This window comes from Haliotis asinina, chromosome 6 (assembly GCF_037392515.1).
Source record: "Haliotis asinina isolate JCU_RB_2024 chromosome 6, JCU_Hal_asi_v2, whole genome shotgun sequence".
Classification (NCBI taxonomy): domain Eukaryota; kingdom Metazoa; phylum Mollusca; class Gastropoda; order Lepetellida; family Haliotidae; genus Haliotis; species Haliotis asinina.
This window is the reverse complement of record NC_090285.1, coordinates 38,328,933-38,354,863: the sequence shown is the minus strand read 5'-3', so window position 1 is coordinate 38,354,863 and position 25,931 is coordinate 38,328,933. Positions and strand designations below refer to the sequence as shown.

At 38.6% G+C, this 25,931-nt stretch overlaps 1 protein-coding gene and 3 pseudogenes across 3 annotated transcripts; 1 reads left to right on the top strand and 3 right to left on the bottom strand.

Annotated features, from left to right (window-relative positions):
- Nucleotides 1–488: 488 nt before the first annotated feature.
- LOC137287149 (uncharacterized) lies at nt 489–2,736 on the bottom strand. Its single transcript, XM_067819313.1, has 5 exons — nt 2,717–2,736; nt 1,927–2,083; nt 1,341–1,463; nt 867–926; nt 489–581 (listed from the first exon to the last, which is right to left on the bottom strand). Exons 2-5 carry the CDS (start codon nt 2,081–2,083, stop codon nt 571–573), a joined length of 351 nt encoding a protein of 116 aa, XP_067675414.1. The 5' UTR covers nt 2,717–2,736; the 3' UTR covers nt 489–570.
- Nucleotides 2,737–6,632: 3,896 nt separating this feature from the next.
- On the top strand, nt 6,633–8,094 carry LOC137287651 (uncharacterized; annotated as a pseudogene).
- A 1,497-nt stretch (nt 8,095–9,591) lies between these two features.
- Nucleotides 9,592–13,347, bottom strand: LOC137287146 (uncharacterized; annotated as a pseudogene). The gene is made up of 5 exons (XR_010957020.1): nt 13,252–13,347; nt 11,452–11,608; nt 10,754–10,876; nt 9,802–9,861; nt 9,592–9,690 (listed from the first exon to the last, which is right to left on the bottom strand). The product of XR_010957020.1 is annotated as an uncharacterized protein (transcript).
- Nucleotides 13,348–17,912: 4,565 nt separating this feature from the next.
- Nucleotides 17,913–21,189, bottom strand: LOC137287144 (uncharacterized; annotated as a pseudogene). Its single transcript, XR_010957019.1, has 5 exons — nt 21,094–21,189; nt 19,425–19,581; nt 18,658–18,780; nt 18,123–18,182; nt 17,913–18,011 (listed from the first exon to the last, which is right to left on the bottom strand). The product of XR_010957019.1 is annotated as an uncharacterized protein (transcript).
- Nucleotides 21,190–25,931: the final 4,742 nt, after the last annotated feature.

Here is a 25,931-nt window from a genome sequence, read left to right as displayed (position 1 = left end):
TGTGTTCCAGTAAGAATGGTAAAGTTTGTCTGTTGTAACATCTTATATTTTTTCCGTAGTAACACATGTCAACTTTATTTTCAAAAAGGCGATAAACCTAGAAGTGAAAGCACAATGTTCCATGAGAGAAATTGTATCAGTTAATGAGTGAGTGAGCAATATTCCAGCTATATAGCGGCGTTCTGTAAATAATCGAGTCTGGAACAGACAGTCCAGTGATCAACAGCATGAGCATTCCTAATCTGCGCAATTAGGAACCGATGGCATGTCTCAACCAGTCAGCGAGCCTGACCACCCATCACATTAGTCGCCTCTTACAACAAGCATAGTCGCCTTTTATGGCAAGAATGGGTACCTGAACACATATTCTACCCTGTATCTACACGGTTCATATATCAAGAAAGATATTCGTCTGTTGTGTAAAAATTTGTAGTTTGCTGCTTGTTTTTAAGGAATGTCACATTAATATAAACCTGACAATATGAACACACTTTTGTATTTTTTTTATTTTCAACCTTCGAGAAGAAATGCTGATGTATGGTTTCATATTGTTCTACTGTATCGAAGTATCTACTCAGCATCTGTAAGAGAAAAATCATTTGTCAGAGAAGTAAGAGAGTGATTTTAGTTTTACGCCGTATTCGGTAATATTATAGTTATATGTCGGAGGTCTGTAAATAATCAAGCCTGGATTGTGTTCGCTTCTTACAAGAAGCATGGCCAAGGGTTACTGAATATCAATTATAACTCCAACCTTCACGGGTCATTGATGGAAGTGGTAGGCATATCAGTATTAGGGAAGACGGCATATCAATACCAGAGAAATGCCGCGATATACAGTAATTATATTCGATGAAAAAGCCCACCTTGTGAGAAAAGGTCTTCCACTCCTCGGATGAACTCATCATGACTGACAACTAAGTTGCCTGAAACATGACACAGCGAGGCAATGACTGAATAAAAACGACAGCCTTATTACAACCTACATCGCGTCATGATTCAATTTTTAACTCTTCAATCTTATAAAATCAACACGCCAGTTCAAATTTACTTGTACAATGATCAAGGAACCGTTAAGTCGCCTACTTACAGGACATTTTCAGAACGTAAAATCATGACATTTGTTTGTGCACTTGTCGACATGTGTCACTAATTTTGAGAATTTGCCTGATTTCCAAATTTATCAAAATAATAGTACTCAATCTCCCGTTAGATCAATGGAGACACGCTCATTTTATACAGTTTGATCATGTTTTGCCTCATAGGTAATGTCTTTATGACCCTTCCTGATCTAAATGGAAATCATACATGGGTTAAAACTGTACCAATTTCATACTTACCGTCCATGTCAGCCAAATGCAAAATTTCTTCTGCATCGCGCTCGTGGAAGAGATTCTCAGCTTCTGATTGGTCAATGTTGCCATCCTCATTCAGATCAGCAGAGGCAAGGTCATCTTGTATATCTGGGACATATACGTTATATACATTTTATATGTCAACCTTGGCTGAGTGCTCAAAGTGTTCTTGCTAATTTAAACACATCTCATGTCTGCTGATTTTAATCGAAATAACAGTCTCTTTTTCTTCAGTGGTATGATTTATGTCGTTTATTGAATTTGTTTCATTTTCGTTTCTGTTAGCGAAGATAAATGGAATCATTTCATGCAAAACGTAACATTTCTCTTATCACAGGATCAGTATGTAACTATACAACATGTGCAACTATTCTGTGATGAAATCGCAACAATATAGGTGCTGGTAAAGCATATTCTCTTTCCATCACAACTACATATGGGTAATTCATAGCAGTGAATGTAGACACAAAAAGGGTAATAAACGCTCTTTGACCAGGTATGGTCACAAGGGCACAGAAATTCACAGTTACAGTTACAGATAGGATGGCCGTCAACATTAATATCATCTTACCTCTCTTCCCTATCAGTCCCAATCTCGCAGCAACACCAAGGCCAGTGATAACTTTACCGGTTCTGATACGGATCCATCTGCGTCGTCGACGACGGAACAGCCCCTCAGTCGGGAGTACAATCAAAGCCACCAAGAGCAATACCACGAAAAGTCTCATCTAGACAAATGAAGAAAAACATGCATTGATGTGTAGCCATAAGAATAACTATGGATTCCAGAAAATGTTAGCACACCGACCTTTTGGCCTGGATTGGGAAAGTAAAAACTGATGTGTCTATGACTGTGCTGCGTTCTTCTGCTATCGACCAGATGGACAGAAACTGCTCTTATCGTTTCATTCATGGTTTGTAGACTGAACCAACTGTTTGGGCAAGGACATGGATACGCGAAACGCATTGCTGTATATGTGATTGTATTACTTTCTTAGGATATCGAAAGGATGAACAGAAAATACTTTCATCATTTAATTCGTGGTTAGATAATACAGTGCTTTTGGGCCTTCAGTGATGGAAAGAAACTGCTTTGATCATTTGGATTGAAGCGATTAATGGTTCGGCATTTTAGTTCTTATCAGGATGGTGCAAGGCGGTGCAAGGCTGAGAATAACAACCGAAAACTTGAGAACATGAACTATTCGACACACACGCAGTTGTTTACATATACCATTTGCAAATTAATGCAACAGAAAAAAATCATCATGAAATGGAAATGTCTTAAAGTCGTTGACGAGGACCTATCTCCAAAATACTGTTTGGGCGTGAGGTTCCAAAGGGCTCAAAGATTGACTTACCTTCAAACGAATCTCGATTTGAATGCCAGGGACGCAATGCTGAGTGGTTTATATAGAATGTTCATACTCACTTTCACAGCTGAGGTGTTTAATGTAATTTATGGATATTATTTCTGAAAGCACATCACACCCTACAATATGTGACTAATCAGCACTCTTTAATTAATAACATCAGGCAGTCAATTAGTATAGGTTATTTATGTTCATGTCAACACATGGGATGGTGTCTTCCTATTTCACAAAAAACCTACATTATGAAAGACAAAAAACAACATTTTTAGTGACAAGTACGTATGTTCACATTGTTTAACTTCATCACCATAATGATGACTACCTACAAATAGCTCGGGTCACATCATTCCAAATGTTCCGATTCTACCCCTTATATCTGCCAACATTCGATTATATATCTGTAGTTCTTGTTACTTCGATCTTTAAGTTTTACATTTGTTTTCATTTCCATAAATTCGCCATGCAATACTGACAGAAACCATGATTTATTAAGTAAAATGTACGATTGATGATTAATCTACCACTGCTCAAGTATCAACCATGCTTTATCTAAATGTTTTATGAGGAATTAACCACAATATCAGTGGTTCAAGGGAGATTAATCTCTCCCACTACCTCGTTCATGCGAACGTGGGTCCATATTCGAAACTAATGTACATTTAAAACATCAAATAAATCCTATCTCAAATAAATACTGATATGTTCAATATAAGTGTGATATATTGATTCAGAATGTATAAACTAATTCCTCTAAAGTAAAAACAGTCTCCAAAGACATTGAGCCGTGCCCCGTGGACTCATTAATATTCGTCAGTTGATTCGTTTTGTGGAAAGGTTCTCACGGTGTCTAAGACGCCATTGGTTGAGATTATGACCTGTGACGTTGTAGGTAAAGGTCATATGATAATTGCTTCACTACGTCTGCCGAATTTTTACCACGGCAAGTCTACACTACGATAAAGTAGCTTCGGAAATAAGGAACATGGTGGAGTTCCGAGAATACTGTGTCAATTAAACCTTCTGTAAGAGCTTTCGTGTTCGCAAAATGGAATTCTGGCTTAGTCGAAGTTACCTGTTTTCAAGAATAGGACAGACTTGGTAACTTTTGTGGGTTTACATCCATGATGGCGATTTGAGTTCCCTTGTCAGGTTCGGTGTGAAATTTGATAACTTTCCGTCACTATCACGAAATGCATTGTACAGGGAAAATAAAAAGTATACTGTTTGTGGTTTTCAACACTGTGAATCAATTCACGAGATAGGTTTCATGCATTTAGTATGACGATACTGAAATGTTTCCATCGAATTCATGTAACTATAGCTAGCATCAGTTTTTGCTAACTTGTTCATGTTGTTACTCTTCCAAATGTCCATGATGCCCTTAACATTTCAAGCATATGGTGCACGCATGTGTAATGTGGTGCCCGTCAACAGTTTTTGAAGGAAAAAATAAATTTTGTTATTTTAATCTTCAGAATGCGCTATTTCTTTCATTGTGCGAGTTATTTATTTTTGTAATACTTGAATGGTAAGATAAGTATATTTGCATAGTTTCCAAAATGTTGGCCCACCTAAAAATTTCTGAAGAGAACTACAAGTGGACCCATGTATCTGTCCACTGTAAGAACTTCAGTTTTGTTGGTGAGTTTGATGCATACAGTATGCAGATTCCTTCGTCTTCTAAAATGCGGGCTCACCCACAAACTTACTCTATAGGGATTTAAAAAATGGGCCCACATTTATCTACTCCTTGATATCCACATATTAAATAAGGACAATGAAATGGCTCAGATATCGCTTACTTCAAAATTATGGGATACACTTTTGATTCTGTAACTGAAGTAGGATTACTAGGAGAGTGCTTCTACCTACAAAATGTGGGCCCACATCCGGGTCCCTCCGGTAACCGTAATCAAGGTGATCCAGAATTTATTAATATTTGACAAAAATGCCGAAACATCCTCAATTACGCTATTCCAAGTGATGGATATGGTACTCTAAATGGAATAACTTGATGATGAATCAAGTGACGGACAATATCGTTCATAGCTTTGACAACACCATGGTTTTCTCAGATACGAAACTAAACGTCATAGCCCGTTATCATTATGGTATTGTCTGATATGATTAAGATATTTTACATTTTTAAACTAGTTTAACAATTATATAACTGTGATATTCTAGTTATTTGTATTCTCCTTCGCCGACAGGATGTTATGATTTACGTTGCTTAATTATGTAATTATAACTTGTGTATAGTTACGATGTTCATAGACAGTTCATAAACTCAATGTATGATCTATGATATAATCATTCCGAATTCTGACTAAAATGTCAGTCATGAATTATCTAGATATTTTGTATGGAATTACCTGTCCAGTTACGTTTAACACATAGATTTCAAATATTTAAGGCAGTTACTCTGGGTCATGACAAATTTTACATCAGCACATCTATGAGAGGTGTCAGAGGTGCGACAGTGTCGACTGATGGTGTTACCCTCACGGAAGTCACACATCAATACCAAATATGCTGTCCATCAGGATATAAGATCAATATCATCTGGTCTGCTAATTAACTGATAACATCAGATGACTCTCACATGAATAACTCAGTAGTGAGGGAATTGGTTTTAACACCACATTTAGTAGTATTCAAGCTATATTACTGCGAGAGACACCAGAAATGGGTGTCATGAATTTGGCAATTGTGGGAATGGAACCCGATCCATCGGCGTGACGAGCGAACGCTTCAACCACTACACTACCCACTACTCTACACTAGTCAGCTGCACGACAATGTAATATTTGAAATGGTACACATCTGACATCAAATATGCTATCAATCATTAAAATATCATCTGAGCTGTTAGTTATGACCTTGGTGCATTGTCTTTTACTTTTTGTTTTTAAATGATCGTTTTATGCATTAGTCCATTCTACAGATTCCTCATTTTCAGTTACACTTGGACATCTGCTCGCACAGATTATCAACAAGGTTACGTGAAGCTCCAGGACATACTCGATGTTCGAAAATTGTCCATACCGTATGGAACTGACACTGTTTTCGAAGAAAATGTACGTCGACCAATCACTATTCGTTGTTTTTGCATGGGGTCTCTTCAATGCATGATATTTATGCCAAACAACACACGAACGTGTCATTCTAACCATTGTGATTTGTCTATAGCACGTCAACGTCCCATCCGAATTCTATCATTCCGTACACAAGCCAGTATTTAGTTAAAACCAATCAACATGAGTACTGTTGTTTTTGCCAAAGAGTTATAACTGGCATTGTTGAACTTTATTGTGGCAATGTACAAATTATGTATCATCTGAAATTTGACTTTGGAATCAATACTCGTCTACTTTGCAACATAATGTCGTTACAAAAACGTTAACATTGAAACACAGTTGTAGGGATGATCACAAGTTCTGAAACAATATAAGAAACAAACTAAATGCTTTTTTAAACAAATATGATACAGAGAACAAAACTTTTATTCAACCTGTCTATAGCAGGTCAACGAAGCTCCAGTATTATTTGCTTCATTTTGTATACAGCTAAATCTATGATCAACACGAATCACCCTGAGCATCACTCTTTGTGTATAAAAATTTTCAGTTTTGCAGTGATTGTGCCGTTTCATTGGTAATTCTCAGATTCAAATTACTTCACTGTCACCGAAGTGACAATAAATATTTTCGCAAATGATAACAGTACGCAAATGTCGAATCATTAGTTTTTTCAGTACTTTTTTCTGTCCATGTGTTTGGTAGAAGGGGAACATAATACAGTCATAGATAAAGCAATACATGTATATTGAAGGTCCAGTAAAGATCGTCGTTCAAGCAGTTTGTTGAGCCCACTGTTATTGTGGATGTTTGCTTCAGTTGTTTAGATGAGACTGCTCGTGGTATTATTCTTGATTATTCTTGACGGAGGAGGTTTTCCGTCGACGACGCAGATTGATCCGTATCAGAGCCGGTAAAGTTCTCACAGGTCTTGGCGTTGCTGCCAGATTGGGACTGGTAGGGAAGACGACGGCAGTGTTGACAACAATCAGATCTGAAACTTTAAATATGTATTATGGTAACACAGCTGACCCTTTGACACTGCCGAGTCAAAGAAGACAAAGTGCTGACTATTCCTTTTGTATCTGTTTTTCCTGATATGAACCACCTAAGTGTAGTACAGAAAAGAAAGAGAACGTGCTTTACCAGCACCTATATTGTTGTGATTTCTAAACTTAATGTTTGTACATATTATATAGTTGAATAAAGAGAACATGGCAAAATATAACTTAACGTTTTACATCAAACAATATATTATTCTTTAACAATCTCATCCCATAAACAACAAACACCATACCATTATTTCAGGTAGGAGGGTGAGTATAAGCAAGGATGAAAAGTGTTTATATTATATTATATTATCAAAACACATTGTTCAGTCGGCGAAGGTTTAAATATATAAACTGTCATATATGTCTCAGATGTACAAGATGACCTTGCCTCTGCTGATCTGAATGAGGATAGCAACATTGACCAATCAGAAGCTGAGAATCTCTTCAGCGAGCGCGATGCAGAACAAATCCTGAAAATGGCTGACACTGACCATAAGTATGAAGTTACAGACGTAGGGACACGTCCTGTTATGCAAGACATGCTTCCTCTGTTTCAGACTGTACTATTTCTTGTACGAGAACCTGGGTAAAATGAATTTGAGAATCTTGAAATCTGATGTGGCACAGTTGTGAGTTGGAAAATAACCCAATGTCCTGGATAGATTACAGAATCCCGGATCTTCCGTCACATATAAACATTTAAGCCTGCACAATACCGTGCGCAGCCATACAGAAAGTTTTAATACGTCGCTATCTTAGAATACTACTTTTATAGCCCTTTTATACCCGTTACAATCTTCTGTCGAGTTACTTTAACGAATATGGTGAGGAGTACAGTTAAGGTTAGGTTGTGCAAGGGTTAGTTTCAGAGTTGGGCAACTTCGCTCCAACTGCCAGAATTCCCGTTTTTCAAAGACGCATATATATGTGATAACTTCACTTTCATTTTCAATATCGTTGGTTGGTTTCATTAACCGGAAGTCGTCCGAGTTAATCCGATATTTATGTTTATTTTCTTCTTATTTTGAGGTTCCCATTTTGGCGCAATTTATAGCTCGGGATTCGAAGTGACACTAAAGAATATGACTGGTCCGTATTCTGTAACTGTACCGTCTTCCTCTTTCATAGGCAGTACTAATACTCTAATGTTTCCTCGTTGCACGTTTCAGGAGATTCAGTAGTCAGCCATGATGAGTTTATCCGAGGACTGAAACAGCTTTTCTCCCAGAGTGAGTGACTTCACTTATTGTTTCATTCGATGTCATGACACCTCAAATGTCATGGTTTCTTTCTCGAGGTGATCAGTATGAAATGAGCACATCTTTACCCGTGTATCTGTCTGTTTCAGATGCTGAGTAGATGTTTGGATGTCGTGTGTATCATCTGTACGTCTGTGCATTCAAAGTAACATATGTGTATATTTACTACGATTAAAAAGAATGCATCGTTTAAACTGACCTTGAATGGAATTCCAAAGTAATCTTTTCAAATTTCATGAATAAATAAGTTTTAAAGTGAGATAGCACATATAATTCTGGGTCAGTTGCATAAAGGTTCATAAAAGTTCCGAATGTCTTTGAACATGTATAGCAAGTTTCAAGAGCGCGATGGTGTCCGTTTCAGTTTTTTCTTATGACCACCACGAGTCCCCAAAAACCGCTCTGCAGCGTCGAGGTGTGGACTGAATACGTATCAACTTTGTGAAATTCTGTCACATGTAGGCAATGTCACGTACGCTTCGAGGTCATCCCCGAAGTGCTCGATTAAGGCTGAGGTCGGGTGATTTGGAAGACCTTGGTAGCGCTGTAATGTTCTCGTTCTGATGGTTCAAGCCTCTGTACCGACTAGCAATAATATTGCACTGAATTTTCCCCACATCATGACATTCTCACCACCTTATCATTTAATCTGGGTCCCATTGAAAGAATCAGCCCTAGCGTACGGCACCTTAACCCAATGAACGCCTTGTACAACGGCATCCAGACATCACAGTTCTGGGCAAAACGTTCGTTTCAACGTCGATCGACCCGTGCTCTTCGTGGCGGCATAGAAAGAGAAACAGTGATTCGTCAAATTGTATACTGGACAAAATAAGTTAGGGATACTGGTATTTTCATAACTGACATTTCGTCAGTATGTCAATGAATAAACACATCATTATTCACAATTTGGAAAATTTACAAATATCCCGAAATATTTTGTCACGCATAGATTCCAGGTTCGAATTCCACATCTCTATGACGATGAGAGAGTGTACAAAAGATATCCGGGAAGATCCAGGTTAGAATTGTTAACCCAAGATTGTCGTATGAGGTGACTAACGGGATCAGGTATCGCTGGCTTGTTTGACACATATCGCCGCATACCTATCGATGATCATGCCGTTACTCACAAGGTTTTCTGGTCCAGATTAGGTTATTTAGTGACCGCCTCCACAAAGCTACAATATTACTGAATGTAGCTTAAAACTAAACTCAATGCAATATTATATTGTCATTTGATTCATGACACATTTCATTTTACCGGTTCTTCAAGAACGTCTTCGTCTTCGTTGAGCCCTGACGTTCACATCATGATGAAGTCAGTTACATTATGTTATCAGTCAAGAAAATGTACGAGGTCTGTGAATAAGAACCAGAATATCCATTGATTTATTTTAAGAGTATCAATCTGCAAAATTGGGATGGGATGACATGTATCAACCAGGTCAGTGAGTTGACAACAATTGTAAACCTTTTTTGCTCTGAAGTGATTTATTTTCAACAATCAGTGTAGAAACTGGAAATGCTGTCTCTTCTTTCTGTTCTGTGTGGCGAGAGTATCTACTCAGTATCTGAAACAAGGTAAAATCATTCCTTGAATAAGGGGAAAGTGGATCGCATATCATCATTAAAATAGTGATATTTTGCGATCAATTAAGAAAATAATACACGACATCACCCACCCTGAGAGAAAAGGTCTTCCACTCCTCGGATGAACTCATCATGGCTGACAACCGAATCACCTGAAACACATGAAGAGGAAATAATTTGTATTCTAAGATGCATCGGTGACAGTGACAGTACCAGACAATGATGTGCACATTTTTCATTACGCCACAGTGTCTTTTCGTCACTGTACCATTCTAGTCCGTTCCCTCGTAATCGAATAGTTTTGTATTACGTCAAGCTGTAACCGACGCATGTCAGTTACATGCGTCGCTTTATTTTTTTCCGATGGACAAAGTGTAACTTTCGCAATGTTTACATTCCCACAATGCAGTCAGCTTCATGTGGATGTACTGATCTTACGTCGGCAGTAGAAATGTAACGTTCGTATTTCAACATACGGTTTACGTTAATCACAGATGTTATTAAAATAATTTAAGACCACACAATGATTTAATCAAAACCTAAACCGTCATCAAACTGTTCATCATTTGGGTTCTTTTGGGAGAAAGACGCTTCAATAGAATAGAGCCTTAGTTAGCCCTGTGCGAGGATTCATAATTTAAGTCACCGACACCGTTGTTTGTTTATTGCCTTAGATAAATGGTACTTATCCTTGGAAAGCATGAAATCTAGCCTTATAGAAAAGACATACGGTTCGCTCTACCACCATGTATGGTATAATAAAGCACTCTACTGTAACATTAAATCACTCGGACTGTATATCCTAACTAAATAAAAATATTTATATGACAATGTAACATCTGAAGTAACAAAGCAGAACAATAGCAAAAAGATCCTCGACAAGTAAGATTCATTACGTCACCAAGATGTTTTAGAAAATAGAAATATCCTTCATGGAAATATTTTTTATGTCATCTTGAACTTCTCATACACAGGTGGCGTTCATATCTGAATCCCAATATTTATGGCAATATTAGAAAAAAGCATCTATTAATTTGTACTTACCGTCCATGTCAGCCACTTGAAGGATTTGCTCCACATCACGTTTGTCGAACAGATTCTCTGCTTCTGTCTGGTCAATGTTCCCATCCTTATTCAGATCAGCAGAGGCAAGGTCATCTAGTACATCTGGGGATTATGTTAAGAATTCCACCAATCATGGCTTTATTTGTGTCATCAGTAGTAACAAATGCAGTTCTTCCACAATATGATATGACAATAACTTGCAGTAAGAAATAAAACTCGTGTGATATATTTTATTAAAACATTTAAGATGTCAACTGTGTTATACTGCAATCTGTAATATTCTACTTGTATCACATTAGCCACTGTAGACAGGTCCTACAGATGGTTGGTGTTGGTAAACATATGAACAAAACATGTGGTTATGGTCTGGTCAACACAAGGGAAGTCTCACTAACTTGATTCACATCGCTTTGATTGTTTCATATCTCACCGGTACACACGGGTGGACCATCCCTGTGGTATGCAGAGATGTTTCGTAAGTATTTTATGAATGTCGATGGAACCATATTTAAGCAATTGTCGCTTGATACTTTTGAAGGAACCTTCCTCCAAACGTTCCACCGATCGTACAGTAGCTATTAGTACGTTTGTGCATAGCTATCGATTGTTCCCCACAATACAATGCATTTGGAAAAGGGTTCTAGATCGGATAGTTGCTAACATTTTCATCGTCTTACCTCTCTTTCCTACCAGACCCAATCTTGATGCAACGGCAAGACCAGTGAGAACCTTTCCGCCTCTGACACGGATCCATCTTCGCCGCCGACGACGACGCCACCCATCAGTGGGGAGTGCAATCAAAGCCATCAGGAGCAAAACAACGAGCAGTCTCATCTGGAATCAGAAAGAAAGGGATCATTTGGGCATAGTAATTACTGTTCGTAATATCCAATATGATTTCGTGCGCTTTATGTGTACAACATTTCAATAATAGATGCATACTGTCAGAAAGCCAGCGCACATTTGTCTGAAGAAATTTGAATTTGACATTTGAAGAAATGCTAAATTTTACTGACTACCTCCAAGGAAATCGCTTGTTACCACTTATTGCCACAGTATTTTAGAAACTGCTTTTGAAGCTTCATTCAGAATTTGACATTGACTTTGTCCCCTTGAAAAGCTCATTCTTACTCTTTTTCGTACAAATATTTACGGATACCGAACTACACTTGAAACAACGCCAATACAGATGGATTTCCTGCACAACAAACACGGGGAACACCAACATGAACGGCCTCATGAGGTGCAGATAGAGAAGCATCTAGCTATACTAAACAATAAAGAAGAAGCTGACATTTATAACATTTTGTCAAAAACCTGAAAACCAATATCTGCTAACTGAAGACTTAGGTGTCTTTTGTCCATTGACATCAACATCAAAGAGAGTAATCTCGAAAACAAATATACAATCTATATCTTGGTGGCCTGTTGTATGTTTACAAATTATAAACATTCATCAGAATTGTTATCCTCAAGTAACTTTGGATAGATATAAAAAGGTTATGGATTTTGTAGGGAAAGGAACGCATGTTTTTTGCTTTCCGACAAGATATATTCCTTTATGCGATTGGGTCGTTATAAATGATACGTTTGTGTTATTATAGAACTGTAATTTAGTTCAGCCAAAGATGGAGTGAATGAGTAAGTCAATATTGCCACATCAAGAATTTTGCACATAGACAATTCAACAGATACACAGACCAACAGTTCTTACACATCCCACGAGCAGCATGAAACTGTCTGGGAACACAACTTCATACTTCTCCTTCTCCTTCAACCACCATCTAGCATGTAGGTGCGGTTGGGGTAACCTACTGTTTAAGCGTTTGCTTCTCAAGCCGAAGGCCCGGATTCAATTCTACACGTGGGTACAGTACAGGAGGCCCATTTGCGATGTACCCCATCGTTATATTCCTGGAATATTGCTAATTTGAATGCACTCAAACACAGCGTGAATTTCAAGTGCCTTAAAACCAACTAGGTTCTATTTCAATACATCCACATACTGTCTGCATTTGAAACTTTCACTGTGATTACCGTCGCAAAGCCCAGCGTCAAACAAACCACATGAGTTAAAACAATAATTATACATTAGTTTAGGTTTCAGAGGTCAGCTGATAACACTTTTTTGTATTTAAAATGGTTACCAAAACAGTCCACAGTTTGACCCAGGACCTTAGAAAAAAGGGTTATCATTTATTCCCAAATATATTTCTCAGCATCGTTACCTCTATGAGATTCATGGTGGCATTGAGAACGGGGAGATTTTGACAAATCAAGATAATCAACTGTTCATATGAGTGAATAGTTTGATATGAATACTGTTGTTCTATTGTTGAAAAGGATTCTCAGTGGGACACGAATCGTGCGATACACGTTGCAAATATCCCTTCATCAAAGTATCTTCAGGAACGAGATGGAACGTTTATGAAGTGAAATGAAGCGAATTCTACCAAAATGTTTACTCACTGACTTACCTTGACTGGTCTTTCAAAGTCGGGTGTTTGGGCCTTGAGGCTTGTTGGGTTATATAGAAGGCCTATGATGGCTTTCACACATGAGGTGTTTCACATGAAAAATAACGTAATCTATAACCCATTAGACACCACGACATCTGTAAGTGTCGCATCAGCATTGATCAATTCATAACAAGAACTGTTCAGTCAGGGCAGTGATATATGTGCACACAATGTATGTGATTTACGTGAACGCATATGCATGTTGTAAATGTGTTTGTATTATTTAACTATTAACATTCACCAAATTTGTGGGAAAACGATTACAAATCGGCTGACCAGGAAAAGAAGCTGCCGTCCTGATTGAAACAATGTTATGTTTGTTCTGGTACAACACGACGGACAATTACAAGGTAACAAAAGCAGGGATGGGGGTCAGAGTATTGGGGTGCATTGTGACCACAATGTCAGTTTCTTTCCTTAGAAACTCTGCAATCTTTGATTGTGAGTTTCACTTATATAAATCGCTGGTTTGTCTTGTCAAGACAAGATCTTCCTCGACAAGACCACAGATGGCTTGTGCGACATTTATCAAACTGTCACTGACATGACACATGATCCTGTCATCACACGAGATTGACTTTCAGCAATCCATGACTGTTGGGTGGTCAGGCTCGCTGACCTTTTTTTGTCACAAATAATTGCATTCCACTTGCGTGGATCAAAAGATGATCAAAATATTGATCACGGGATTATTTGGTCCACACTCGATTATTTACAGACAGCAGACATAGGTGGAATAGTGATGTGTGTGGCGTAAAACTAACTCACTTACTGATAATGTCATCAGTCATTAACAGGCTTAACAGCCTTAACATCTGTGTCGCAAGACAGGCTTAACATCTGTGTCTCAAGTGACAAAAACAATGCCAAACCCATATGTCCATGTCATCATATAAATGATGTTTTTTTTAGTTGTACTACCGTTCGGAGCGAGAATGAATAAACGCATTTCACAAAGTCTGAGAGATAACTCTATTACTCAACACACCACTTAGGCCCTTACTTCACCTAGACAGGTGGTAGAATCAACCCGATTCCATCAATCGACTGGTCACACCATGTCCTGTGCATTCAAAGTATTTCTGATAATTGAGAGAGGCACAGAACATTTTCAACTATTTTGATTTTTATGTTCTAACAAGCCATAAAATTATTTTGCCTAGGGTCCTATGCCCAGAAGGCGGTGGATAATGGTGGAATTCCAATCTGGTGGAATTATTAATCTTTTAATTCTTCTGCTGGAGTATATCATCCAGGTATCCTCGGTGCTGTAATCTGGAGACCCGCTTGCTGTAGCATTGTCCTTGTGATATTCCGTGGTGGGTGGGGAGCTCGGATAAATGAACCAAATTACACTAAACGTGGCTTATGAAATCCCTCCCAAAAAAGCAAAACGTCAACTTGAAATTGATCCTGTTGATACTGACCACAGACCGCCTTTATCGATTGAGTATTGGCAACGTTTCCTTGTAATTGAAACTCCTGACAAGAAGTTTCGCAAAACCGATCTTCAAGTGTTGTATGACCAACTCCCAAAGCCCTGTATTATAATGAGATATCTGAATGGGCACAACCCACTCAGGGGTAGTGTAACTACAAACGCTAAAGGTAGATTACTGGAGGACTTGTGTTCTGATAATGATTTATGTATTTATAATGATGGTTCCAACACATATTTACACCCTGGTACAGGAACCTATTCTCGAAAAAGCATATGACACTACATGGGAATATGCCATTTTAATAGCCAACTTTTCAAATGACAGACAATTCCAGGTCCGTGTTTGTTCTATCTTGTATGATCATTACAATCAGGGTGTTCCACAAGGCAATAGTTTGCCCGTGACTTTATTCAGTATTAAAATCAATAGTCTGTCTAAGGTTTTAAGTGATTCAGTAGATGGATCACTATTTGTGGATGATTTTAATGTCTCTTGTAGAGGTCGAAATATGCATACATTAGAGAGGCAATTTCAAATTTGTCTCAGTAAAATGGAAAAATGGTCACTTGAAAACGGGTTTTAATTTTCTATAACAAAAACAAATTGCTTGCATTTCTGCAGAAAGTATAAACCGCATAAAGATCCAGAATTATTTTTAGATGGCACCCACATCAAGATAGTAAAGGAGGCCAAGTACTTGGGTCTTATTTTCGACTCACACCTAACCTCTCTACCCACATTAAATCCCTTTAAACTAAATGCCTCAAGGCATTTGATTTGTTAAAATTCGATTTGTTTCCAATTCAAAGTGGGGAGGAGACCATATTACCCTACTCCACTTATACAGATCTCTCATCCGTTCGAAACTTGATTACGGCTCCATCGTTTATGGTGGAGCCTGTAAAAGCAACCTCAAAATACTTGATGCTATCCACCATCAAGGTCTACGACTGTCTTGGATCATTTAGAACTTCTCCTATTGACAGACTTTACTTCGAGGACGATGTGCCATCTCTTACTTAACGACGTATAAATCTCTCCTTACAGTATACAACAAAACTATATTCTAATGAGGCCAATCCTGCATTAACTGTGTTTTTAATCCTCTTTATGAGAGTCTATGTAATAAAATGTCTTCTCTTGTTCCGCCTCTGGGACTTAGAGTGAAACCTTTTCTGGCTGCATTGAGCGAGCTAATATATCTCCTTCCCGTCTACTTTCGTCTCCTCCTTGGCAGTTAGTTAGACTCGAAGTTGACCTAACACTGACGAGGTTTAAAGAATTAGAAACTAACGAATTACAATATCAACAAGAATATAATCAATTAAAAAAGCAACTATAATGCATACAAATCTAAATTTACAGATGGGTCCAAGGATGGTCGCACAGCTGCTTGTGCCACTGTTATTGGAACCAGAACAATATCATTCAGATTACAAAATACATGTTTTTGCATTTACTTTCAGTTATAACATATTTGGGATTACACTTTTCCAGTAAAGTACATATTGTAGTAGTTCCGGTGGGTTGAGTCAGATCCGGGATTCGAACCCACACCTACTAAGTCAGGCACCTAATGACTGACGCACAAAGTAAGCCTTCTTATAGGCTCAGTCACCGAAACTTTGCTGAGAAAGTTTCTTAATGGAATTGTGCATTCTTACTTGCACGTGTTCTGTAAAATCGCTCCGGACACACAAGCAATGAGGAAGAAGGACACACATAAATTTGTACAAGTTAGCCAGAAGAATCTGTTATCGTTCTTGTCTTTTTGTTAAGTACATCTTCTGGGACGTGTCTTGTAAATCTAATCATGTTGAAAGTTATGTATTTTGTACGATTAGACAAATGTACGCCAGGTGTACTTTGTACCGCTGTACAGGTAATGTGTGAATCAGTTTGAGGTTTGCCACAACTACACAACTATGCCAGTTATTGTACTGTCTTTGTTACCATGATGTTTTAATATCATTTCAAATATACCTGCCCGTGGCCGAGGTTGTCACTGGTGTCACCGGTGGGCAGGATGCCCCTATGTCTTCGTGAACACATAGCCCGTGTAGTTTTGATCCTGACTGTTTGTTTATTTCTAATTTTTTTTCTGTCTATCTCTTTGCCTTTCTTTGTTCTTTTACGTCGCACTCAGCAATTTTCGAGCTATGTGACGTCGGTCTGTAAATTACCAAATCTGGACAAGCTTATCAGACTATCAGTGTAAGTGTGTCCTGCATTATACTTATTCCATTGCCAACCCAAAAGTTTCCCTGAACTGAACTTCGGTCACCTTCTGCAGAATTAGAGAAAGAGTTAGAGTGTACATCATTATGTACAAGTTGTATATGTGACATACTCGTATGATACACAAAATAGTAATATATTCAAATGGAATGGCTGCAGTAACTTGGAACACGCGTTTAACCAGTTAAAAGACCAGTGATACGTTCATGCCTTATTGTTTATCTTTTGTGGGGACGAGTGTTGTGTAGAAATGCAGCTGTTTCTGTAACTTTACTCAGAAGCAGAAACCTTTTCGGAAAAAAATCAGTTTGTTTCACAGCTCTTCGAGGGTCAGGATTAAGTCAACTGTTGTCGGTAATGTTTGTATACGCTTGCAAAGCAAGATGTATTCCGTTGTTTCTCTTTAACACACATATGATCAATGTCCGTGTCAGCAGAGACCGTCATGCTTTTAGTCACTGTCACCACCATGTGAATATGTGGCAATTTTTTTTTTTTTTTTTTTTATTTTAGTTGGTTGTTTGGCAGCGGTCTATGAATAATCGAGTCTGGAACAGGCAATCCACCATGAGCATCGTTTTTAATTTTGGTGGGAGGATTGAGTTTAATTAGTTTTACACCGTACTCGGCAACATTCCAGCCATATGGCGGCGGACTGTAAATATTCAAGTCTGGAACAGACAATCCAGTGGTCAAGAGAAGGAGCATCGATCTGTGCAGTTTGAACAAATGACGTGTCAACCATGTCAACGAGCCTGACCACCCGTTAGTCGCCTCTTACGACCAGCATGGTTATCAGTCAAGAAAAGCTACGAGGTCTGTGAATAATCAAGTTTGAACCAGAGTATCAAGTGACTTATATTAACAGTATCGATCTGTAAAATTGCGATGGGATGACATGTATAAACCAGGTCAGTGAGTTGACAACAATTGTAAACCTTTTTTGCTCTGAAGTGATTTATTTTCAACAATCAGTGTAGAAACTAGAAATTCTGTCTCTTCTTTCTGTTCTGTGTGTCGAGAGTATCTACTCAGCATCTGAAACAAGGAAAAATCATTCCTTGAATAAGGGGAAAGTGGATCGCATATCATCATTAAAATAGTGATATTTTGCGATCAATTAAGAAAAAAATACATGACAACACCCACCCTGAGAGAAAAGATCTTCCACTCCTCGGATGAACTCATCATGGCTGACAACTGAATCACCTGAAACACATGAAGAGGAAATAATTTGTATTCTAAGATGCATCGGTGACAGTGACAGTACCGGACAATGATGTGCACTTTTCTTCAAAACGTCACAGTGTTTCCGTCACTGTACCATTCTAGTGAAAGCATGAAATCTAGCCTTATAGAAAAGACATACTGTTCGCTCTACCACCATGTATGGTATAATAAAGCACTCTTTTATAACATTAAAGCACTCGGACTATATTTCCTAACTAAATAAATATATTCATGTGACAATGTACCGTTTAAAGTAACAAAGCAGCACAATAGCAAAAAGATCCTCGACAAGTAAGATTTATTACGTCACCAAGATGTTTTAGAAAATAGAAATATCCTTCATAGAAACATTCTTTTATGTCATCTTGAACTTCTCATACACAGGTGGCGTTCAAATCTGAATCCCAATATTTATGGCAATATTAGAAGTAAGCATCTATCAATTTGTACCTACCGTCCATGTCAGCCACTTGAAGGATTTGCTCCACATCACGTTTGTCGAACAGATTCTCTGCTTCTGTCTGGTCAATGTTCCCATCCTTATTCAGATCAGCAGAGGCAAGGTCATCTAGTACATCTGGGGATTATGTTAAGAATTCCACCAATCATGGCTTTATTTGTGTCATCAGTAGTAACAAATGCAGTTCTTCCACAATATGATATGACAATAACTTGCAGTAAGAAATAAAACTCGTGTGATATATTTTATTAAAACATTTGAGATGTCAACTGTGTTATACTGCAATCTGTAATATTCTACTTGTATCACAATAGCCACTGTAGACAGGTCCTACAGATGGTTGGGGTTGGTAAACATATGAACAAAACATGTGGTTATGGTCTGGTCAATACAAGGGAAGTCTCACTAACTTGATTCACATCGCTTTGATTGTTTCATATCTCACCATTTATTTCATCACCTGATCTCTGCTCAGTGCTGCAAGTGGTCACTCGTTGAACATACGGGGGAAGTCCGGTACACACGGGTGGACCATCCGTGTGGTATGCAGAGATGTTTCGTAAGTATTTTATGAATGTCGATGGAACCATATTTAAGCAATTGTCGCTTGATACTTTTGAAGGAACCTTCCTCCAAACGTTCCACCGATCGTACAGTAGCTATTAGTACGTTTGTGCATAGCTATCGATTGTTCCCCACAATACAATGCATTTGGAAAAGGGTTCTAGATCGGATAGTTGCTAACATTTCCATCGCCTTACCTCTCTTTCCTATCAGACCCAATCTTGAAGCAACGGCAAGACCAGTGAGAACCTTTCCGCCTCTGACACGGATCCATCTTCGCCGCCGACGACGACGCCACCCATCAGTGGGGAGTGCAATCAAAGCCATCAGGAGCAATACAACGAGCAGTCTCATCTGGAATCAGAAAGAAAGGGACCATTTGGGCATAGTAATTACTTGTTACCAGAAATCGCTTGTTACCACTTATTGTCACAGTATTTTAGAAACTGCTTTTGAAGCTTCATTCAGAATCCGACTTTAACTTTGCCCCCTTGAAAAGCTCATTATGACTCTTTTTCGTGCAAATATTTACGGATACCGAACTACACTTGAAACAACGCCAATACAGATGGCTTTCCTGCACAACAAACACGGGGAACACCAACATGAACGGCCTCATGAGGTGCAGACAGAGAAGCATCTAGCTATACTAAACAATAAAGAAGAAGCTGACATCTATAACATTTTGTCATATACCTGAAAACCAATATCTGCTAACTGAAGACGTTAGGTGTCTTTTGTCCATTGACATCAACATCAAAGAGAGTAATCTCGAAAACAAATATACAATCTATATCTTGGTGGCCTGTTGTATGTTTACAGATTACAAACATTCATCACAATTGTTATCCTCAAGTAACTTTAGATAGATATAAAATGGCTATGGATTTTGTAGGGAAAGGAACGCATGTTCTTTGCTTTCCAACAAGATATATTCCTTTGCGATTGGGTCGTTATAAATGATACGTTTGTGTTATTATAGAACTGTAATTTAGTTCTGCCAAAGATGGGGTGAATGAGTAAGTCAATATTGCCACATCAGGAATTTTGCACATAGACAATTCAACAGATACACAGACCAACAGACCAACATTCTGGGAACACAACTTCATACTTCTTTACTCAGTAGAAACATTGGCGAAGGCTTCTCCTTCAACCACCATGTAGGTGCGGTGGGGTAGCCTACTGGTTAAGCTTTTGCTTCTCAAGCCGAAGGTCTGGATTCAATTCTACACATGGGTACAGTATAGGAGGCCCATTTACGATGTCCCCCATCGTTATATTCCTGGAACATTGCTAAACTTGGCGTAAAACCAAACTCACTCAAACACAGCGTGAATTTCAAGTGCCTTTAAACCAACTAGGATTCCTCAGTTCTGTTTCAATACATCCACGTACTGTCTGCATTGGAAATTTTCCCTTTGATTACCGTCGCAAAGCCCAGCGTAAAACAAGCCACATGAGTTAAAACAAAATACGTTAGTTTAGGTTTCAGAGGACAGCTGATAACACGTTTTTGGTATTTAAATTTGTTGTCCAAGCAGTCGACAATTTGACCTAGGACCCTTAGAAAAAGGGTTATCATATATTCCCAAATATATTTCTCAGCATCGTTACCTATATGAGATTCATGTTGGCATTAAGGACGTTGAGATTTTGACAAATCAAGATAAACAGCTGTTCATATGGGTGGATAGTTTGATATGAATACTGTTTTCCTATTGTTGAGAAGGATTTTCAATGGGAAACGAATTGTGCAGCACACGTTGCAAATATCCCTTCATCAAAGTATCTTCAGGAACGAGATAGAACGTTTATGAAGTGAAATGAAGCGAATTCTACTAAAATGTTTACACATAGACTTACCTTGACTGGTCTCTCAAAGTCGGGTGTTTGGTCCTTGAGGTTTGTTGGGTTATATAGAAGGCCTGTGATGGCTTTCACACATGAGGTGTTTCACATAAAAAATAACGTAATCAATAACACATTAGACACCACGATATCTGTAAGTGTTTCATCAGCATTGATCGATTGGTGACAAAAACTGTTTAGTCAAGGCAGTGATGTATGTACACACAATGTATGTGATTTACGTGAACGCATATGCGTGTGGTAAATGTGTTTGTATTATTTAACTATTAACATTCACCAAATTTGTGGGAAAACGATTACAAATCGGCTGACCAGGAAAAGAAGCTGCCGTCCTGATTGAAACAATGTTATGTTTGTTCTGTTATGGTACAACACGATGGACCATTACAAGGTAACAATGGCAGAGATGGGGGTCAAAGGATTGGGGTGCAATGTGACCACAGTGTCAGTTTCTTTCCTTTGATTGTGAGTTCCACTTACATAAATCGCCGGTTTGTCTTGTAAAGAAAAGATCTTCCTCGACCATGACTGCCGGGTGGTCAGGCTCGCTGACTTGGTTGCCACAAACGATCGCATTCCACTTGCTTAGATGTTCAAAATGTTGATCACTGGATTGTTTGGTCCAGACTCGATTATTTACAGACAGCAGACATTGGTGGAATATTGATGTATGTGGCGTAAAACTAGCTCACTTACTGATAATGTCATCGGTCATTACAAAGACAGGCTTAACATCTGTGTCGCCAGTGACAAAATCAAAGCCAAACCCATATGTCCATGTCATCGTATAAATGATGTTTTGTTAGTTGTACTACCGTGAAAAGTGTGCTTGACGCCAGCCGGTCGGAGCGAGAATGAATAAACGCATTACAAAGTCTGAAAGGTCCATCATAATACATTTTATATAAACAATGCTGTCTACTCTCATTTTAAAGTACATGTATATGAGAATTGATGTTTCCAACAAAAGGCTTGTTTCAAAAATAAAGTGAAAACGTTTTTATATGAAACAAACGTTTTTGGATCAAACATGCAAAACGTGAAAATTAAGTGAAAGCAAAAACATTCATGTACGTATATCAATAAATGTAACAGTCAAGAGTAATAACAGTAAATCATCATAACAAATAAGTGTACCGATAATACATGGAAGGCGGAACACTGGTTACCATTTGTCAGGTTGTCTCGAAAGTTTCAGAAAATACATGTTTTGGCATTTACTTTCAGTTGAAACACTTTCCCAGTAAAGTACAGATTGTAGTAGTTCCATTGGGTTGAGTCAGATCCGGAATTCGAATCCACACCTACTGAGTCAGGCACCTAATGACTGACGCACAAAGTAAAACTTCTTATCCGCTCAGTCACCGAAACTTTGCTGAGAAAGTTTAATTCCAAATATATTTCGCCACTTTCGCCACAATATAAACGGTACTGACGTGATACATAGGCTTGAAGTTTAAGAAATACATGTTTTTGCATTTACTTTCAGAGTCAGATCTGGGATTCGAACCCACACTTACTAAGTCAGGCACCTAATGACTGACGCACAAAGTGAGCCTTCTTATAGGCTCAGTCACCGAAACTTTGCTTTGTTTCTTAATGGAATTGTGCATTCTTACTTGCACGTGTTCTGTAAAATCGCTCCGGACACAGAAGCAATGAGGAAGAAGGACACTCATAAATTTGTACAAGTTAGCCAGAAGCCTTTGTTATCATTCTTGTCTTTTTGTTAAGTACATCTTCTGGGAAGTGCCTTGTAAATCTAAACATGTTGAAAGTTATGTATTTTGTACGATTAGACAAATGTACGCCAGGTGTACTTTGTACCGCTGTATAGGTAATGTGTGAATCAGTTTGAGGTTTGCCACAACTACACAACTATGCCAGTTATTGTACTGTTTTTGTTACCATGATGTTTTAATATCCTTTCAAATATACCTGCCCATGGCCGAGGTTGTCACTGGTGTCACCGGTAGACAGGATGCCCCTATGTCTTCGTGAACACATAGCCCGTGTAGTTTTGATCATAACTGTTTGTTTATTTCTATTTTTCTTTCTGTCTATCTTTTTGCCTTTCTTTGTTCTTTTAAGTCGCACTCAGCAATTTTCCAGCTATGTGACGTCGGTCTGTAAATAACCAAATCTGGACAAGCTTATCAGACTATCAGTGTAAGTGTGTCCTGCATTATACTTATTCCATTGTCAACCCAAAAGGTTCCTTGAACTGAACTTCGGTCACCTTCTGCAGAATTAGAGAAAGAGTTAGAGTGTACATCATTATGTACAAGTTATATATGTGACATACACGTATGATACACAAAATAGTAATATATTCAAATGGAATGGCTGCAGTAACTCGGAACACGCGTTTAACCAGTTAAAAGACCAATGATACGCTCATGCCTTATTGTTTATCTTTTGTAACTTTACTCAGAAGCAGAAACCGTTTTCGGGAAAAAATCAGTTTTGTTTCACAGCTCTTCGAGGGTCAGGATTAAGTCAACTGTTGTCGGTAATGTTTGTATACGCTTGCAAAGCAAGATGTATTGCGTTGTTTCTCTTTAATGCACAATGATCAACGAACGTGTCAGCAGAGACCGTCATGCTTTAAATCACTGTCAGCATCATGTGACTATGTGGCAGTACAGACACCTGAATGTGTTGCACAAGCGTACATCTGTTGCATTGTTGATGGCACTGCGAAGTTTAAATAATGGTTACCTAAATCAGTGCTAAGATCTAGATTAATCCGTTGCAAATTTTGTTGTTTTTATTTTTTAAATTGGTTGGTTGGAGGCTGTTTGTGAATAATCGAGGCTGGAACAGGCAATCCACCATGAGCATCGTTTTTAAGGTTGGGAGGGGTGAGTGAGTTTAGTTTTACGCCGTACTCGGCAACATTCCAGCCATATGGCGGTGGACTGTAAATATTCAAGTCTGGGCGAGACAATGCAAAGGTCAATAGCAGGAGCATCGATCTGCGCAGTTTGAACAAATGACGTGTCAACCATGTCAACGAGCCTGACCAGCCGTTAGTCGCCTCTTACGACCAATATAGGTTAATGAAGTCCAATTCTAGCCCGGATATTCACGGGTCAGCTAAAATGTTTCCTGTTCCAATGTTAGCATGAAATGGTGTTATGATGTATATTACTATTTTGAACACAATGTAAGTGCAATAATGTATGCCCTTTAAAGGCCCTATGAAAATATAATGCGAAGTGCGGATGAACCCACTACTTTACAGATTAACTTAATGGGAGTGTTTCAATCGCCAATAAACAACAAACGCGACGATCAGTTTTCAAACTGATGACCTACAACCTGTGCTTTGTTGTATGTGGGCCGGTAATGAGATGGGCCTTGGTTGATAATGTTATCGTATCCTAACCATGTAGGTCGATGCTCATGATGTCAATCACTGGATGACTGGTCCGGACTTGACTGCTTGCATACGAACATCACATCATCGTTAATGATAGCGTTAAACAGCAAAGGAAATATTCAACCAAAAGGTAAAGCTGAAACATGAAATGATTCTTTTCAGAATTCTATTACATATAATATGCTATGTCACCAGGGACAAGATGCAATGAAGTGGATTAGCTGGTCATGCCACCTATTCTATCCTGAGGTCGTTATTCATATATCTCAATCTTTGGTTCGTCGAATACGGACTTCATTATTTACAGTCAGTAGTAGTAGTAGTAGTAGTAGTAGTAGTAGTAGTAGTAGTAGTAGTAGTAGTAGTAGTAGTAGTAGTAGTAGTATATGATATTCATATAGCACACATATCCATGCCACCAGTGCACCAGTATTTGTTTCTCTCGATCATTGGATGTCTTTCCTAACGTCAGATCGTTATCAATATACAATATACAACTCTTATTGCGGCTTTCCCATCCTAACGAGGTACCCAATTAACAGCTGAATGGACTGGGGCATATAATCATTGGACGTTGTACAAGTTGTACAAGTACAAGTATTGTACGTTTCTGTACCCGCAGCTAGGTGTATGTACGTATTCATGTGGCCCCAGTCTGGTCATATAACAACGGATTCGTGGGTTGTTCTAAGTGCACAGAGATGTGTACAGCACACTGGGGGTTGTGACAACACGGAAAGAGTCTGCAAACAGGTTTTTACACCTGGTGACAGGTGAGCTCGACCCAAACACCTCAACCTCGTTGGATCACTAGCCTGGCGCTTTAGCCAGCTCGCCCATCGCCAACCGTCATATGGTTGCTATATTCACAAATGTCACAAAATAAGGTTAGTTTGACATATGACATCCAGTCATGATCACGCCACGTACAAGATAAATACAGTGCTCTGGCGGAAATCATTAACCAGTTTACCACCTACATTATTCCATCTGCGAGTGTTTGTGTCACTCGTCCCAGCTGGAACATTTCACCACCGTTTCTAATTTATAATGTTGGAAAATGACGTGTGTATGTCATATTTCACCCACTGACTAATGACCAATACACAGAAGATTAACAGAGCAGGAACTCTAAGCGAAACCATTAGCGAGGGTACGCCGTAATTGAGCCCATTTGTGACTGTTACACATTTATGTTTGTTTGCGTAAACACGAGGGGGTATCTCACCCATTCTGATCATAGTTTGACTTTAGTTCATGTATCAGGGATCACTATACATTGCAGACACCACTAGTCACGTTTGGCATGACATGCGCTACAGCATGTTTCAGTGTGAAACAGTGAACACATATTTCTAGATCACACTATTGACGAAGTAGTATTCATCGCCTTGAAAGCCAAACCAAATATTAGGATGTCAGTCCATGAATTAGCAGTATATTAAAC

Bases quoted from the DNA above. Each gene is read 5' to 3' on its own strand.
- LOC137287149 (XM_067819313.1), bottom strand. From the start codon at position 2,083: ATGAGACTTTTCGTGGTATTGCTCTTGGTGGCTTTGATTGTACTCCCG. The intron at 1,464-1,926 runs GTAAGATGATAT...TATATGTCCCAG, and splicing joins GGGACTGATAGGGAAGAGAG to ATATACAAGATGACCTTGCC. The intron at 927-1,340 runs GTAAGTATGAAA...GTCATGTTTCAG, and splicing joins GCATTTGGCTGACATGGACG to GCAACTTAGTTGTCAGTCAT.